The 18,567-nt window shown below is 40.0% G+C and overlaps 1 protein-coding gene across 27 annotated transcripts in view; it reads left to right on the top strand.

Moving 5' to 3' along the window:
* Positions 1-1,672: 1,672 nt before the first annotated feature.
* Positions 1,673-18,567, top strand: part of pde7a (phosphodiesterase 7A) — a 25,109-nt gene continuing 8,214 nt past the window's right edge. For 4 of the 27 annotated variants that reach the window (XM_079487802.1, XM_079487794.1, XM_079487819.1 and 1 more), the window contains exons 1-3: positions 11,103-11,313; positions 11,405-11,452; positions 18,014-18,074. In XM_079487802.1, coding sequence (XP_079343928.1) covers positions 11,254-11,313; positions 11,405-11,452; positions 18,014-18,074 — 169 coding nt within the window. In that variant the 5' untranslated portion in view covers positions 11,103-11,253. Of the gene's footprint in view, positions 2,812-2,987; positions 3,173-4,836; positions 4,949-7,755; positions 7,847-8,995; positions 9,065-11,081; positions 11,314-11,404; positions 11,453-13,538; positions 13,642-18,013; positions 18,075-18,567 lie in introns of those variants that run through there. The other 23 variants (XM_079487800.1, XM_079487797.1, XM_079487796.1 and 20 more) reach the window with 18 other exon arrangements.

The raw sequence follows: 18,567 nt of genomic DNA, 5'->3' as shown, positions 1-18,567 counted from the left end.
AAAAAAAAGGAATCGACGATTGGCTAACCACAAGTAAAAACATACTTGACTGCTGGAAATCTATTGGTGGAAAGTCATGTCATGTAATAAAAAGATAACAGTAAGGTATTTGATTGGTTCGAAAGAAGCCCCCTTGTCAGAAATACTACTATAATTATGGGCTTGAAAACACTGTAACTTTAGATGCTTTGGAAAGATCTCACTTTGTTTGGCATGCGCAAATAAAGTTAACTTTTTGACACCTGGACCCTCTTTGTCTGAGCAATTCTTTGAAGCTACAAGAACAACTTTCCACGACACCTACAACGTTCTCCGTCTTACGTTCCTATTCTTAGCAAACAAATACATTTCAAAGATTTTAATATACAATAAGAGAGTTGAGAGATATACAGCGGGTAAAATAACGATTTTTCTCAGTAAATATATTTCTCAAGATGCTGTCGAAATGAAATTTTCACCAGATGTCGGTCAAAATCCATATAATCTATACAACTCTTTGGATGACATAATACACACCGTGTTTGGAGGTCAAATGGCACTGAACACCATACCAACATTGAAGTTTGGAGATGGGAAGATCTTGGTGTGGTGCTGTTTTTCAGCAAACGGCACTGGCAAACTTTATATAATTGAAGGAGCGATGAATGGACAAATGCACAGAGACATTCTTGATAAAAATCTGCTGCCATCTATACCAGAATGAAGAAGATGAAACGAGGTTGGACACTTCAGCAAGACAATGATCCCAAACACACAGCCAAGTAAACTCTCAATTGGTTTCGAAGAAAGAAAATAAAGCTGCAAGAATGGCCCAGCCAATCACCTGACATGAATCCAATAGAGAAACCATGGAATGAACTAAAGATCAGAGTTCATAGAAGTTCCTTCAAGATTTGAACAATGGGACAAAATCACACCTGAGCAATCCATGAGACAAATGTCTCCATACAGGACGCGTCTTGACCCCATGTGTCATTCTATTCTACTACTTCATTTGTGAAATTCCGTGTCAGCAGCACCTTGAGAAATATATTTACTGAGACAAATATATTCACTGAGCTGTATCTGACATTTACAGGTTTCATGACAATACAGCTACTTTTTAATACTGACAGGTCCGTTTCCTTCAAAAATGGTAAAAACCCCATGCAAGCATGCTCCTGGGTTTTATTATTGAAAGAAGTTAACTGTAGCTCATTTCTCACTGGATGACTCATACAGGAAAGGTAATCACTGGCAATGATGTAGACCGGCCGCAGGGCAAACCCCGTTGTAGTGGAATACCCTTGTCGAGGTCCGTACAGTCAGCGAACGAGTGTATAAATCGGTCTTGGAAGCGGCGTCATATCTTAGCCAATGGGATTCGTTGTCTCAAAAGCTCTGCATATTCAGCCCAATAGGAACGTGCGTAACATACGTCGCCGCGCGTCTATTGGCTGAGAGAGACGAGGACGTGTTGTGAAGGCTTTCCGTAGAACCGCATCTCTTTCGCAGGTGGTGCATGTTCGGGACGAACCGAGACTGCCGTATATAACCAGCGTGATTTATTTACCCATTTGCGTGTTTCTTTTACGTTGACAATATGTGCCAACACGCGCGCGGGGCGTGTTTTTATTTCACCCAGGCCACTTTCTTCTGGTTAATGTACAGTGCTGCATTGAGTGTGTGCTGAATTACGGGTGCTACCGGTGTGTCTGCACTGACAAAAAAGGACCGTCTGCAGAGAGAGAGAGAGAGAGAGAGAGAGAGAGAGCGAGAGAGAGAGAGAGAGAGAGAGCGAGAGAGCGAGAGAGAGAGAGAGAGAGAGAGCGAGAGAGAGAGAGGGAGAGCGAGAGAGCGAGAGAGAGAGAGAATAGATGTTCGTGCACGGCAGAGCTTGAATGAACCTCTTCTAGAGTCAACTTCCCGAACATCTCTTTATTTTTTCGCAGGATCCCTCTCTTTTCACATCCGAGCATCGGGGATCGAAGCGGTCATGCCATTTGTTTTAATTTGGGAGACGAGACCGCGGAGCCATTTGCACGACGATGATGATGATTCACGACTGGACGGAGTTTAAAAAATGAGGAAGCATTTTTTTCTAAAGATACTAAAAAGATAGACGCGAGGCCTCGTCGTTCCGCAGGCCCCGATCCGTGCATGGGAAACGGGAGAAGAAAGGAAGAAAAGCCGAGCCCGATGAATAAAAACCGAGCGAAATGGAGCACGAGACACGCGCGTGGGGAAATGCGGACCATATCAATAATAACGACGGCGGTGTGCGCGAGAACCGGATCGATCCGAACAAAATGAAGCGCTTCGCCTCTTGAGCATCTAAACTGACATTTTTATTTACAATTTAAAGGAGGGGGTTCCCGTGTTGTTTTGTTGAGAGTTGCAACAGCGCCGAAGTTCCCATGCAAGTTCTCCTCTCCGCCTTCTGTTGATTTCGTTGATCGTTTTCTTCTTTTTGGGGGGATTTGAATCATTTTTGATCCTGATCCACAGCGTTTATATTATTCAATGGAATTATGTTATCAGTTACCGGTTTTGCCTCTAGACAGGCCGGTTCCCAAACACGTTCTCAGCCGGAGGGGAGCCATCAGTTTCAGCTCCAGTTCCTCTTTATTCGGAGCCCCCGACCCGAGGCAGCTGTCACAGGTAAGAACGAACACATTTTCGGTCGCGTCTCTTTATCTAGGGAGCTTCTTAGGGAGCATCTTAGGGAGCATTTGGGACTTTCACGCGCGCTCTTATCAATGAGAATCGCGTATAATGCGCAAAAACGCCGTCTGGTCGGGCAGCTCGCGAGATTGAGACACTTTTGCGCATGTACGTCTTCACTTTTATCTGTTCTTGTGGTTGTTTAGGGTCTCTATGCGTTTCCTCAGAAGTTCCCGAGTGTCAGATTTGACAAGAGAGCGCGTTATTTGTTTCCTAATTGCCTGTTGTCGCTGTCATACTGCGGTGTTGGCGACACAAAACATGTCTTGTTGTGCCTTTGGGCCGCGTGCCGACAGTCCTTTCCAGACGGAATGGATGTCGGTCTCCCCTCGCACACGCAACTTTGTTGGGGATTCTCTTGGGCAGCCCTCGTGCAACTTGTTACACCATTGCGGGGGATATTTGTCGTCTGCTGTAACAAGCTCATTGATCTGGTGCTTAAGTGGCACTGCATCCCATTTCAACCGAGGTTGTATAACTGGCTTGTTGTGCACACAATATAAGCATTTCTACTTAACTAGTTACTAAATGTAACTTAAAGTGTTTAGTGTAAAATGATGAACTGTAGTCAGGCGTGTCCCTATTGTGTCTGTGTTTTATCTTTAATCAGAGGAATGTATCTTCAGGTCACAAAGATTGTTACTCACTGTACAAGATAAATTCTGTAGTCACACAGTGGAAGATAACATGTTTGGCTAGTGAAAGAGGCCCTGTAGGGCTTGGGGGCCTAGAATTGAAAATGCAGTCAGTCAATAATAAGGGTCATGTCACCAAGCAACTGCTTGTATTGGGAGTTAGATTAGATAACCCTTCTGTCCAGTGTATTGCCTCAACCTCTCCGCTTCTGATGCTATCAGAGATGCTACGCAAACACATGCAAATGTACGTGTGAGCTTCTTTTCTAGTCAAATTAGCTAAAAACTACGAGACCTATTGCAGGTCAGAATGTCGAAAATGTGTCGAGTATTTGTCACTTTTAATACTTTTGTTGGGTTGGAATGCAGTGAGATTGTTTGCCTTTCTAAACGGCAAGCTTTGCGCAAAAAGCATTCGTCCCTTATCTCTTGTTTGTTATACTGCAAAGACCAACAGCTACAAACGCCTTCGCAGAAAACCCAAGGACTGACTGCGTCTCCCAGTGAGCTTTCCCTAAAATCTATCGAAGCTTGCCCTGGAATTTCGGCCGTGGGTGGAATGTGGGATAAACTCGGAGCGGCCCTTGGTCCTGACACATCAAGGCCTTTGTGTTCCCTTCATAAGGATGTAAAACATATTCGGGAATTTGCAATAAGCTTGTTGTTTGAAGCCACATTAACCGGTTTGTTCTCAGGTCACAGAATGAAATCAGCTTTCAGTGCAGCCACCTAGAAAATAATGACATGAGAGATTAGACTTGATTGCAGACAGAGCTGTGTTTAGCCCCACTTTTAATCATGCTCACGTCATAATTTCTAATCCGTTCTTAATTATTTTACTATTCTCAAAATCTAGCCGTGAGGTTACAAGCATAAAAGTTTGTTTTCAGCCATTAATTTCCTTATGATTTCAATGTTTGAAATGGTCTTACTTGTATTAAAGACTTCAAGGTTATATTTTTACAGAATGTTCATTGCATGTTGGATAATTTTATGTAGAAACAGAAAATCACAAAAATGACTTTAGAGGGGTTTTTACAATGTGAATATTTTGTAAATCAAATCTCAGATGTTTAATATGTGGAAATCATGTTCTTTTGAAAAGTTATTGCTCTGCTATTGTCCTGGGTGTTTTTAACATGTTGCTATGGAGTTGCTAGAGTTTTTGCGGTGGTTGCTAGAATGTTGTCAGGGTGTTCTGGGTGGCTGTTTCTGGACCAAATAGACCAACCCAAAGTTTCTTGTGTTAAGGCCTGTTCACACCAAGAATGAAAACTATATAATGTCGGACAGTTACATTGCATTTATTCTAGGGCTGGCAAAGTTAATGCGTTGTTATTGTTGCGTTACAGCTTTAATTAATAAACGGCAACAATTATTTTATCGTGGATTAACAAAGTTTTTTTAAGTATTATTTTATTTCTAAAGTCTGTTGCTCACTGGCTCTGAAATGTACAGACAAACCATGGGTCACAGAAGGAGTGGGATGTTGATTGGCACTTGCTGGGTAATGGCGTCACCACGCGTCTTAACCAATGGGTGTATTTGGGGTTGGCTTAAGACTGCTGAAGCGTGCACATGAACCAGGAACACCAGAACTGAATGGAAAGGTACCAAACTCTTACATGGACATTTAGTTTTAAACATCTTATTAACAGTGGAGTTGATGGAACAAACCACTCCATTTTGTCTCCCCTCCTTCAGCCATGCGCGTATGCTCTCGCCCCCCAAAGACGTAATATGCGCATTTGTAAGAGGCTTATTAATTCTAGTTATGATAAAGTGGAAGGAAATCAATAGCCTGCAGAATACCAAAATTTAACCGGCTAAGGTACAAAACCACAACGATAATGAATTGTGGTGCGTGTATTGTATGCAGTGTGAGGCTAATGCAGAAAACATGTTAAACATGCGCGCCTAGAGAGTCCGAGCGCAAACTACTAAACTGAGTTATTTTTAACATCTTCTTGTGCTTAAACGGACAAATAAACACAAAGTAACGTCAAAATTCCATGTAAAAGTAGTTTTTTTATGAACTTTAACAGCTGGGAAACAAAACAGATGCGTCGCAGTATATTAGGCCCGTATATCTGTAGAGATTGCTCTTAAAGGGGCAAACAATAAAGGACGGGCCCAAAACACTACCTCATATTAAAGGAATTGTATTCCCCTTGTATGAAGTGTTAAGATAAAGAAAAAAGTAGCGTGCAATAATTTAGTTGTTTAAAGATTTGCTTTAAATCCACTTTAATTATTGTACACTTTACATTTTGTGTTGAGAGTTTATGTAAAATCAGTAATCATAACTTCAAACTAGACAGACAATAATGTCTTGGCAGTGACATAGCTTTGGTTTTAGATTTTATTTAGTTTAATATTTAATTTGATTTGAATGTTTAGGTTGAGATTTACAAGAAATATTTTAAGTTAAAATTGTTATTGCTACTTTGAAAAAAGGAAACACTGTTGTAAAAATGCACATTATTTGTTTAAAGTGTTTGCAAACCAAATCTTTTTGCACGTTTGTTCATACAGCAGTGCGTTTAAATTAAAAGTGCACAATACACTACTTTTAAATTCAATAGTGAATTTTACACTTAAAAATGTGATCAATCACAAAAAAACATGCGATTAAGGCAACTGCAATTTTTAATCGTCACCCAGCACTAGTTTATTCTAAGCTTGCATGCTGATTTTTTTCATTTTATAGGTGTGAGCCCTTTAAATGGGAAAGGTTTGAGGCATCATTTAGGTAGGACGAACATTAAGGGATGCACAAGTCGCAAGTGATGCCTCAAAAGTTAAGTCAGGAACATTCAGAAAGTTATATGCACACTTCGCAGGCTCATAGAGGAAGAGCAATTAGCTCTTTGTTAACACAGATTTTTTTTCATGCAGCCATAAAACACAAGAGACCATTGGTTGCAATGCTGATACGGGTATAGATGGCCCTGGCTGCTGTGTTTGTTGGAGGCGAGGCAGGCTAACCATTGCAGAGGGAGATAGTTAAGCATGTGCCTGGGCTCTGGGGGTAGTGCTTTGGCCAGCTGCCAACATCACAGATGGCAAGGGTCTCTCTCTTTCTCTCATTCTTTCTATATCATCATTCTTCTCGATTTTTGTTAAGTTTAGTTTTCCACTTATAAAGATGTCCAACTGTCTTTTTTGTTATCAGTCACTAGCCGTGGAAAGCTCACGCATGCAAGAACACTTGGATGCAATGTTTAACAAAATTCTGTTTGTGTTTTGTACTTTTCTATGTTTTTCACTGGAACAATGTGTCGGCCTTTAATTACCTTTTCTACTTTCCTGCAATGTTGCGTCACGTCTGTCGAGGTAAACGATATTTAGATTCACCTGTTGTTTCAGCTCGCTCTTTAGGGTACTTTAAGTGTAGTTCACCCAAAAATGAAAATTCTGTCATTATTTCTTCACCATCTCGTCATTTCAAATATGTAAGACTTTATTTCTTCTGCAGAATACAAAAGAAGATATTTTGAAGACCGTTTGTAACCCATTCACTTCTATTGAATGGACGCAGAATCAATTGCAGGTGAATGGGTGCCGTCGCTGTTCGGTTAACAGCATTCTTCAAAATATCTTAATTTGTGTTAAGCAGAAAAAGGTTTGAAATGACTTGTACTTGATGACAGAAGTTTCATTTTTGGGTCCAGCTGTTATATTTTAATGTGGTGTTCTCGATAGACTTTGCCAGCCATTAGTGATTACTTGGAAGACTTTTTCTAAACCATGTCATGTTGCCATTTATAATGAAGTTCCTGCTGTGAACTACAGTTAAGTAACAATTTGTTAAAGCCAATATTAGGTCTGTCTACAAAAGATAAATGTATCTCAACTGGTAGAGCATGGCCCGTAGGTGTGATTCCAGACTAACGCGCATGCTGATAAAATGTGTATCTCAAATGCACCGTAAGTGGTTAAAAGCGTCTGGCAAATGCGTAAATGCAAATAACAACATGTCTTTTCGAATCTCGCAAACATGCCAGCTTGATTTTCTTGCACTGTGCGGGCAGCTGTGCGTACCCTGTGAATTTTCCTGCTGTGTCTAGCGGGATCTCTTGTTCCTGCGCTTGTGAATCACACACTCCTTCGTGTGCAGTGTAACTTAACTGCGTCAAGGGGTTATCAGCAGCGTGACGGCGTGTTTTTGCCACTTAAGTGTAGCAGCGGTGCAGTCCGTTCCAAGCACCGTGTGAAGCATCATGACCGCTATATCTGCAGGCTCCTTTGGCATCCAGCGTATGAGCACAAGGCCAAATGCAGATGTTTGTGTAGCTGGAAGGCCTGCGTTTGAGGTCATATCAGTCCCGTTTGGTGGCGCAGAAGGCGCAATAACTTTTTTTTTAAGAAGTTTGTTTATCTCACTCATGCGATAAGGTTTTTGTGCCGTGTTGTTAGACTGACGTAGTTTCAGGATGTGGTAAGAATGTGGAGGGTGCTGTTCAGTTTTCAGTATTTCACAACTTGCTGCTGGTGTGTGTAAATGTGTGAGTAACCCTTGCACTGCCGCTTTCAAATGCACTGTCAGAATTTACATTTACTTTGTGTGCTTTAGTTTTAGGCAGTGTTTGTTAGCTTAAATTAGCTTTTAAGCATTGCAGAGTGGGTAGATGCTGCTTGAGTAATGTTTGCTTTCGTTTTTGCCGTTGAGTCTAAAGACGTATTTTGAATGCAAGTTTATCAGAACGGCGGATCTGGCGTTTTCATGTTTTCCATTCGTTTACAAAATCTCCACCCTTGTTTACAGTTGAATATCTCTCACACAGAAAGTTGGTCATTTCCCGATGTAATTTCCATTACAAGAAGGCTTCCGAGATGTTTGTTTAATCCCTTTCGCAGTTTCATTTGTTGATTGGATTGTTGGCGACTGCTGAATGTCACAATATAACACTGATTCACTTCCTCTCACATTAATCCTTCTTGCATCACAAAAACGGCCATCAGCAAATTGTGCTAGCAGGAAAGCAACCGGATTTTCCATTAAGAACACACAGTTCTATTGCGCAACAGAACTACCCGAAAGTTTACAGGTATTGCAAGCTGCATTTCCGCATGCAGCGAGAAGCCTGTATGAATTTGCCACTCGATGTTCTGAGAATGTGCAGGTGTGCTCAATGAACGAGTTTGTTTACGCGCCGACCGACTCGACTCCATAACATACACTGTAAAAACAGCGTTTATGACTTTGCACTTACAGGAATGTGCAGTACCGTTATCCAGCATCTCGCAGCACGGTGCTATAACTCATGAGGACGCTCTGAATTTATGAGGCCTCTCTCAGGCCTGTTCCTTTAACCGAGGCGAGTTTAGAAGCACAGCGTCAGATAAGATTTAATGGGAATCTGTGTAGCTTCCTCTTTTGTTTGCTCGTGAACGCGCTCTCATATTTTGCACGTCTGCAATTAGACACGAGGAAGAAATAAGTTGTAGCTTGATGATAAACTGACCGTTATCGCTTTGAGGAAAAAACAGAGGTTACGTGCTCGGAGGAAGGAACGCCGGGCGACCCTGCAGCACACCCGAGGTCACCTTAAGCTGACGTGAATCTTTTTGCTTCGTTTCAGACCTAGTCAGCTTGGATCAAAGTCAGATAAAAGATGACATTTTTTAGTAGAATTATTTGCATACGCCCGAAAAAACACAGGTAGACTCTTCCTTGACTTAAGGGTCATGAGACCAATAGGAGAACATCACATATTCTCAAGGTATGAATTAAACTTGTAATATTTATATTATTTCTTCGTGGCTTTCGTGACTTTGTCATAACCATAATTTTTTACATAAACATGCATTCTTCTCTCCCAGCTTACTTTGTCTACTGTTGAATCTGATCTCTGTATACTAACCATTTGTAGGTTAACTTTAAGTGTTAACACTTTTAAAAAATAAAGCTCTGCTTGTCCGGAGGTTACACTCTGCGGGACAGGCCCTTGGATCAGTACCAAACGGATCACTCGTTCACCAAATAGTTTTTCAGCTGCTTTAAATGTTACATCTAAATCGATCGGAGCACTCACCCCGACTCCCCTCATAACGTGTTGTCAGGGTTGTTTTGTTAGAACCCCGGCCTGGGATCTGAGAGCACGAGGTCTACGTCACGCTCTCCATCATGACACTTCCTGTGTTTGACTCAGGAATCTGCAGCTGCGACGGTCCCTCTCACCATCGCCGAGCTCTCACACACAAATACGTAGGCCATCGGACATGTGACCCGGCGTGCACCTCTCGTGCAATTGATCTCACATTTAGATGTCTGCCAGTAACTCCGTTCTGGGAGGAACATGCAAAGCAGAGAGGATGTTGGGACAAAGTGGTGGGACTTTCCCGGGGCGTAAGGACTAGTTGAGGTGTCACAAAGTGAACAGGGCTGCATGACTGCTTTTGAGTTGTGGGAAAGTCTGGTTTCTGTGGCTGTGCTTTGCGGCGGTTTAGCATGTCCAACTTGCCGTTCTGCTATTTATGTAAATGCTTCTGCACAGATAGATGTGATTGTCACATAGGCCAACTTGGGTCTGGGAAAGGGAGCATGTTTTCACACCTGTTCATAAAACCAGAGCCATGCTTGAAGGGATAATTCACTCAAATATGAAAATCCTCTTGTCATTTCGAACCTGTATAACATTCTTTCGCAGAACATAAAAGATATTTTGAAGAAGATATTTTGAAGGTACCCATAGACCAATGTTGTTTGATGGCCAACATTCTACAAAATATTTTATTTAGTGATCTGCGAAAGAAAGGTTAGAAATGAAAAGAGATGACAGACTTCAAATTTTTTGGGTGAACTATCCCTTTAACGAAAACATTAAGACGATTATGTCTCTGCATGTTCCTCGTGGTACATTTCCATATTTCGTTTTGGAGACCTTTTTGGCCAGTCATTTCGAAATTAATTTCTCAAATGTGTTATGTCTGCGATATGATGCATTTTTAAGTAAAATGGTCTTCAGTATTTGACGAGAGCTTAAAAAAAGCGTTTTCTGTGTACGACACACATTTGAAGGCGCAAAGGTTTGGGAGAAATACCGCTTGGTGACATCATCCCAAAAAGAACGTTTAAAGTGAAAAATTGCAGACAGACGTTTGTTTTCATTGGTATAACACCCTGACTGATTCATGCACAGACTACCAAAACTTCATCGTGAGGTAGTAAATCGGTCAGGTTTTGTTGACGTATGGCTGGTAATATATTACTTCAATGGTCATGATTGTGTGATCTATTGTTGTGCAAAAATTGGCGTTGTCAAAGCAGGGCGGTGGTAGGCAAAACTGTAATCAATCCAAACAAACATATTATTATGTTTGCTCACCCAAAGTACCACGGTCGTAATCTTTCATTCAAACTTGAACCAGAATGGTATGAGATTCCTAACAAGAAACCACAAATGTAAAATAAATACGCTTCCTGATAGCAAGCTCACAATTCGATTACGAGAACACGGCCGAGAAGTCGGCCGTGTTTTATTTAGAAAATTAAGCATGCAGTCTTCTCTCTGTACCGCTGATAAGACATGCTCCCCTCCCTCCAGCCCCTCCCACTACGTGCGTCAATGGCACTGCTGGTCTGGTTGGCTGTTGCTAGGCGGCTGTGTTTGAGTATGTGTATGTGAAAGAGAGAAAAGAGAGAGAGAGAGAGAGAGAGAGAGAGTGCTTGAGAAATGGAAGAAGAGAAAGAGAGAGAGACATTAAGGCAGCTCGTGAAAAGAGTGTGTGTGCAAAACAGCTGCACTAAGCTCAGCATGCATTCTGTCTGGGCCTTGAGCTGTTCTTTGGCCATCTACAATCACACATACACACACGTCCACAAATCCATGCACCCACATTCTGACATGCACCGTAACACCTGAATGCTAACTGAGACCTTGAGCATGATCCACAGTTTTTGCAAGGTCCAATGGGAATAGCTTTGTTTTGGTCTATAATTACAGTTTTTGTCCGATGGCTTTTTTCTAAGGTAGGTTTTGTGCATTTTGTAGTTTGCTTGGCTCTTATTGTGTGATACAGTGACATGGTAACTCCTAACAGCTGTTCCCTGTCTGTTTTAGAGAGAAAGCTCTGTTATTAGACCTAGACAAGTGGGATATTTCCCCACGGTAAGGCAAAAGTAATGTCTTGATTTACTAACTTTAAAAGTATGCAGTAGCATTAATGTTACTAATGATTCGGTTGCATTAAAACATTAAAAGAGCACAGTTTCATTTATTATTTCTGGGAATTGTCGAATTTCCGAGAGCGTGTTACATACAGCTTATTGCCCAATAAAGCTGTTGTAATTTGCACATTTTCTATTTCTGTTGTCAGTTCTGTTTAAAAACAAAGACGACATCGTCTGCTAAAATCCCCACACACACCTTAAAGGGTTGCTCTGACGAAAAATCGAAATCCTGCCATTGATTACAAGTAGTGTAAATCCATTTTCCCCCCAAAACGCAAATTACGGTACTTTTTTAAGCTTTCTAACACCTCCTTAGATTGAAACGCAACCAATCTTCAAAGCACTGAAAGTGTGCAAAGACATCGTAAAATTGTCCACGTGACTCGATGCGATGAGGATACTTTTTGTGTTGGATGCACTGTCATGTGGCTCATGTGTTTGTTGCGTTGCAATCTAAGGAGACGAGGAGTCAGAACGCTTCCAAAACAACCTTAATATGCGTTTTTGGATACAGATGTTAAACTACTTGAGGGAGAGAATGATGGCAGAATTTGTTTTTTGTCAGAGTAATATATTTACAGATGTTCGTGCTTGTATATCCGAACAGTCGATAACAGGAAACAGTTTTTTACTCGCAAGCCCTACGGTAAACTAAATATGCCACTCGTCTACATTTTAAATAATGATTACGTGAAGACGTGAAATGTGAATCGGGCCTTATAACGAAAATGCGCGCAGTTATGACACGAAATGTAAAGCAGGCCTTTGGCTTCTTCTTGCTAGCTGGGACTCACTCACAGACGAGACCTTGCGTTAGCGTTAACCAATAAGACGCTAGGCTAGGTTTGTCGTTCGTCGCATCTTCTGAACAAAAGCCAATTAAGGGGTCAGAAAAGTCACTAAACTTAGGGAAAGACTTGCAAACTTTGTAGCAATGGCCGGAGAGGCATGGAGGGGAGGAATTTTGGAAATTGCTAGTGTGCAGTTCGGTAATCTAAGCAAGATTATCATAATGTATCAGAGAGGATACCCGGCACAGACCCCAAACCCGGAAAAGCCACCTACATACCATGGCCATAGCAGTCACCTTGGGGGGGCAAATGTATTTTCCATCGCATTCTCTTGGGTGATTGTTGCAGAATGCTTTAGAGTTCATTTCGTCTCTGTGAACATTGTGTGTCACGATCCAGATACTTCAAATAATAACGTAGTTAAAGGTTCGTCTAAAATATTTTGGTGGATCAAGCTACAGTAGTAGCTATATGCAAATGTAATCGGCACCTTGAGATTTCTGGAGAATCGCGTGACCAACACACTTTATTAAAAATGCATATTTGAAAGTTTGGTTATGCCTTTATCTACAATAGCGATATGATAGGTATATGTAGAGTTTAATACATTTTAAAGGGATAGGTCACCTAAAAATGAAAGTTTTTTATATATATATAAATAACACAAAAATGTATTTTAAAGGACATTGAAACAACATTGGCTCCCATTGCCTTCCATTGTATGGACACAAAACCACTGAGACATTTATATAAAAATAAAATATCCTCTTTCTCCAAAGAAGAAAGAGTGATTTAGAACAACATAATGTTGATCTGTGTTGAGTGTTAGTCTGCATTAACAGAGTTTCTCATTCAATAAATTAAATCTAGTTAAATTAGACATAATGGAAAGTTGTACTAAATATGATCTTCTCTTGGATGAGACGTTTTAACACGGTGATGGTCTTTTACCTTTTTTCACGGCCTCTAGTCGGAGACGGTGGTGTTGTGCCGTGTCACTGCGAAGTCTTTTGCTGAATTGATGGGCTCCATCCTTGAACCTGTTTCGCATCCAAACGTTGTGTCAATAATTGGCTTGTAGGTCCGCAATGTTGCGCAAATAGAGCCCTCAAAGCATTGCTAAGATTCGCTTTATATATATGTTTTTCATTGGCAATTTGGACATTTAAATGTGATGTATGATGGTTATTATCTAGGCAGGGCTAACATGAAAGTTGTTTGGGCTCTTCCTAGGAATTGGCAGATGTGAACTTGAAAGTTTACGAATGAGTTGTTACTACAGTTCCCTTGAGGAGGACACTTAACCTCAGGTGGTCCCAGTGGGACCGTTTTTATAGTAAGTGTAGTGAGCTGAAACACTTTGACACCTTTAAACATACATTTTAATTTCATATATAATGCATTCTTATATACTGAAAATAAGGCATAAATGCACAGGTTTTTCACTCAATATTAATTTAAGACGTGTTAATAAGCTCAACGTTTCTTATTTATCATTCTAGTATACCCAAGTTCTCATGTCATTTTCTAGACGCTTTGTAATGTGTAGACATTTTTATTACGTTTACACAAAGCCATTCATTTGCATTGCAAAAACAGCACGTCAAGCACGAGCAGGCATGAGATCATCTAAATAGTTTTTGTTGAACATGATGTCTCGGCAAGGTATTTAAGAAAGATCAATGCATGACTCATAAAATACTGAATTCTTTAACAAACTAGTTGGATGGGTTTAGGTGACTGGTTCGTCTTCAGTGTTCGTAGAGTTTTGGGGGTAAACAGACACAATGGTGTTTCTGTCGCAACATTTTGACTGGTTATCATTGAAGTGAGGGGTTATCTTGTTTGAATCAAGTCTACATTTTTGTGCCTTTGTATTATGAAATGTTTTAGGTAAACATCGCGAAGCATTCAAATCTTTCAATGATCTGGATTAGTTTATTTCTTTGTACTGTACATGCTGAAAGAGTGCCAATAGTGTCTGAAGTTAATTTACAATTTTACATTTTCATACTTATTCATTTAAATAAATACTCAAATGAAATGTTTTGTTTAATTGTATATCATTTAAATAAATTAAAAATTTGCTTTTACATGTTTCTATTTGTCACAATGCTGCTCTGCTTGAAATAGGCAAATATTGAATCTTCTTTTTGAAAAAGCTTGACACGTGATTTGCGACCTGGAAATCAAATGTAGATCAAACATGATTTTTATTTATCAACATTGTTTTTGGATGGTAGAAATAAAAATATTTTGTTAGTCATCTAATTGCTGGAATAATTATTTGAATGTTCCATTACCAAAATAATTATAGGGTTATTTTGGACTGCGCCCTGTCGTTCTTTATATACAGTGAGTTTGAGAATTAGAAATCAATCCATATGAATTATCTATGCACTGTCTGCACTAACCTCTAATGTTATTTATTTACATTTTGTTTTTGACCTTTCTGAAAATCTGCAAAAGAGCAGAGACCATCACGCCCAGCAGCCCGCCGTCTGCCTTGTCCTCCAAGATATTAAACTCCTCTGTCCCCGTGTCCGGCTGCGCTGGCGTTGCTCGCGTTCTCTGCCCATATGGGCACGCCAGGGTGGTTTGTCATGCCCCACTTAGCCCCTGGTAGAAATGACTCGCATGCAAAAACACAGAGTAATGTGTTGTAAACAGCGAGTTTGTTGATACTAAAATACTGCTGCAGCGATAGGGAATGAATGACTCAGGGGTTGGTTTGTACCAGCTGGATGGTGGTTGTTGCGGATTGAGTATGTCAAATTGCTGTATGAAAGATAATGAAAGGTTTTTTGTTCTCACTAGTGTTGAAAGTAACAAACCAAAAAAAAAAATTGCTACCGTAACTACATTTATCAGTATAACATTAGCTCGCCTGTTTTCAAAACATTGTTTTTACTGTAGCGAGGTTCTGATTAGTAGTATAGTAGCATTACACAATGTTACATTGCTGGTTTTTGGTCACATTGTGTTTGAACTTGGTGAAGAATTCATCTTGGCAAATATTAAAACCGCTTATGAAAATAAATAATTCACTGATTGGTTAGAGTCTGTTTACATTTGTCCCATTTGTGTTACAGTAAGTCAGTGAATGCTTATTTATCATTTATAAATTGGCCATTTTAATTCTATTTAAATGACATAAATTCGGGTTTTGTGTTTTATTTTCACAAATTTAAATCTGTAGAAATAAACTGTGTATAATACTAAGGCCATTTATAGCCGTATCGTCTTGTGTTTTTAGGGTTAACAGAAACGTTGATAAAATTAACAGATCAGTATATTTTCCTTTATTTTTTCTTGTGTGGTTTTTAAACCCCGGTTATACTTCATGTCCAAAAGTTAAATATCATTCATTAGCAGAAATTCTTTATAATTATAAAATATTTCCCTCTTACACAGTGCTGCTTTAATTGGTAACTTTTGATATAGGTAACTACTACTTGTATTTTGTATTTTATTTTTAACTGCTTGAAATTTTGGTTTTTGATCACAGCCACAATAGTAAAGACCCATCTGCCTTTCAGAATGCAGACTTGACATCCGGTAATATTAACGCCTTGACCAAATCACACCATCTTCCAGATTACCGGAACCTTGAATTCTGTGAAATGTGTGATTACGCTTGTGCATTGTGTCAGAATCTTGCATAGCTTTCTGTAGCGTGCGTTTGCAGGTTTTTCCGGACAGAGCCTGTAGGCGCGGGTGAGCTGTTAATGGATGAAAATCAAGTATGCAAATTGGTTCAGTCCATTGACGTCAGAGCCTGAATTGTGTGCCATCTGGGGACGCCCTGACCGGCCATCTAAAAGGCGTGCTCAAGTGCTCGTCTTTGTGTGGGTCCTTTTCTTTTAATACGCGAATGTGTCTTGTGATTTGATGATGAGCTTTCCAGATAGATGCATGCGTTTTCACACCTGTATGCATGTGCGCTATACATGCACAAACGCTTAAGAGTCAAATAACAGAACAAGAGGCTCACATATTGATTTCTGAACATTTCTTCCCTTTCACAAAGCATTTAACAAGCTCTCCATGCTGTGCTCTAGTGTTCACACTGTTCTCTGTGCAAGTAGTGCTTGTGACATCCAAAAAATAAGCTTGTGCTGCCTTTTAGAAAAACAATGATTACCAAAACTGCGTGTTCGGCACAGAGAGGCCTCTTTCGAGTGCCGTGATCGAGTGCAAGCTCCGCCCGCCGCCCCTGGATGGGCCAATCACGCGTACAGAACATCTCGAGTAGCTGTGCGAGTGTCTGTTCTTGAATCAATCTCCTGATAGCCCAGCACGAACGCGTAATGGACAGGAGAGCGGATTACACAGGAAGATGATGCACTGTTAATTCAGTGAAGCTGGATTCACTGCGTGTGTTTCCTTCTGCTGATGGGAAATTGCTGTGGTGTGTTGTGTGTGTTTTGGATTGCAATTGGATGAGCTAAAGTTCAGCCCTCCAGTGTGTGTGTTTGATTAGCCAATTATTTATATGACTACAATACTATTAATCATTCGAGTTTAATGGGCAAGATGTGTGAGGTTAGCTGGTTGGTCAAAGTATCCCTTTTCTTGCGTTTCTTTTTTATCTTTCTGTACAAAAATGCTTAGTGATTGTATTGAATGCTAATTGTTAGGATGTAACAATTCACCGTGAGCCTGTTGAGAATCTATTATAAAATGTGACCATTCAAGCTGGTTGAGATGTTATTTGAATCGCAATACATGTTTTGAACAGCAGGGGGGTCGCCGTTTACGGCAAACATGGAAAACGCGGATATTCTTATATTTTTTCATGTAAAAAGTCCAAGAAAAGCACAGAGAGTTTTGTATTAATAATTTATTTAATTTGGAATTCGTTTTAAAATTGCAGTTCAGTCTTGTTATTTGACATCAATTATATTTTTATTTTTCAAAGAAATGTGAAGCATTAAAGAATTATTATAATGGCATTTGTTCATTTCTAATTTTGTCTCAACTCATTTCGTAAAAAAAACGTGAATAAATCGTATAAAACTACTTAATAGTTTTAACAAACATGCCTCACAAAAAAAACATTTCTTGTGTTCATTTTGAGACAAAACAGTGGCATTGATGTATTTTAAGATGTCCCTTTAGTTTTTGAAATGTAATCTAAATATACATTACATTCAGCTCCGTTTCTGTTTGAGACACTAAACTATTATTCATGATTAATCACATCCAGAATAAAAGGTTGTTTGCATAATAATATGCGTATGTGCATATTTATGTTTTTATGTTTATATTTATAAACGCATACACACATATACTGTACATTTGATATAAACACTGTTATTCTGGATTCAGTTAATCGTGAATAATCATTCAGGAGCCCTTTTTTGACATGAAACGTGTACTATTCTAGATCCAATCAACTTACAGTAGAAAAACAAGCCACACCCTCTATTTCCTGTTGCATTTGGAAATGCATCACAAAAGTTCCGGTTCATGCTTCAATATTTCTATTCCTCACTTGTTTTACAGGCTTTTCAGAGTTTGACAATGTTCTCAGTCTGAACACTTTTCAGATGAATCAGCAGCTCCAATATCAAAAATGTTTATGATGTTGTCGGTTGAGGTTTATTTGAATATACACTGCTGAGCATTTGGTTTATATATGCGCTTTTCCCGCACGTTTGTGTAAATGCAAATGCTAACGCTCATATGTTTCTCTTCCCCCGCAGAGACGCGGAGCGATCTCCTACGACAGCTCTGATCAGACCGCTCTGTATATTCGCATGCTAGGTAAGCACCATCTTCCCTGACTGATGCACGCACGCACGCCGTACACTCACAGCCTGTAAACAAACTCAAATCTTAACACATCGTACAACAGATTGAGAAACAGAGAGGGGTTAGAGAGCCTCTTCCATCAGTCAAAAAGCCTCTGATAATCTCCTCATTACACCCCCAGTTTAAGTCATTCCTCACATGGGAATCGCTTAGCATTTCCCCGAACTTTATTTGATTTAATAGGCATCCAACCCCGACCAGGACTAATTGCTGACCCCCGGGACTTCATTTTTGGTTTAAGCTGTTGCCCTTTGAGTTGATAGGACAGCACAGAAACAACAAGGGGCCTGCCGTATAAACGTTTGATGCGTCCACTCCGTCCTGTATTTATCTGACAGGTGATTTTGTGTAAGGTTAAAAGTGTATGTTTACAATTCGCTGCCTTGGAATTATAAGGGTGTTTCTGTTTTCTTAGTGGTTTTGAGATTGTAGCTCAAAGTTCTTG

Source organism: Barbatula barbatula (assembly GCF_947034865.1).
Source record: "Barbatula barbatula genome assembly, chromosome: 23".
Lineage (NCBI taxonomy): Eukaryota > Metazoa > Chordata > Actinopteri > Cypriniformes > Nemacheilidae > Barbatula > Barbatula barbatula.
Note: the sequence above shows the minus strand (reverse complement) of the source record. Positions and strands in the feature narration are given on the sequence as shown.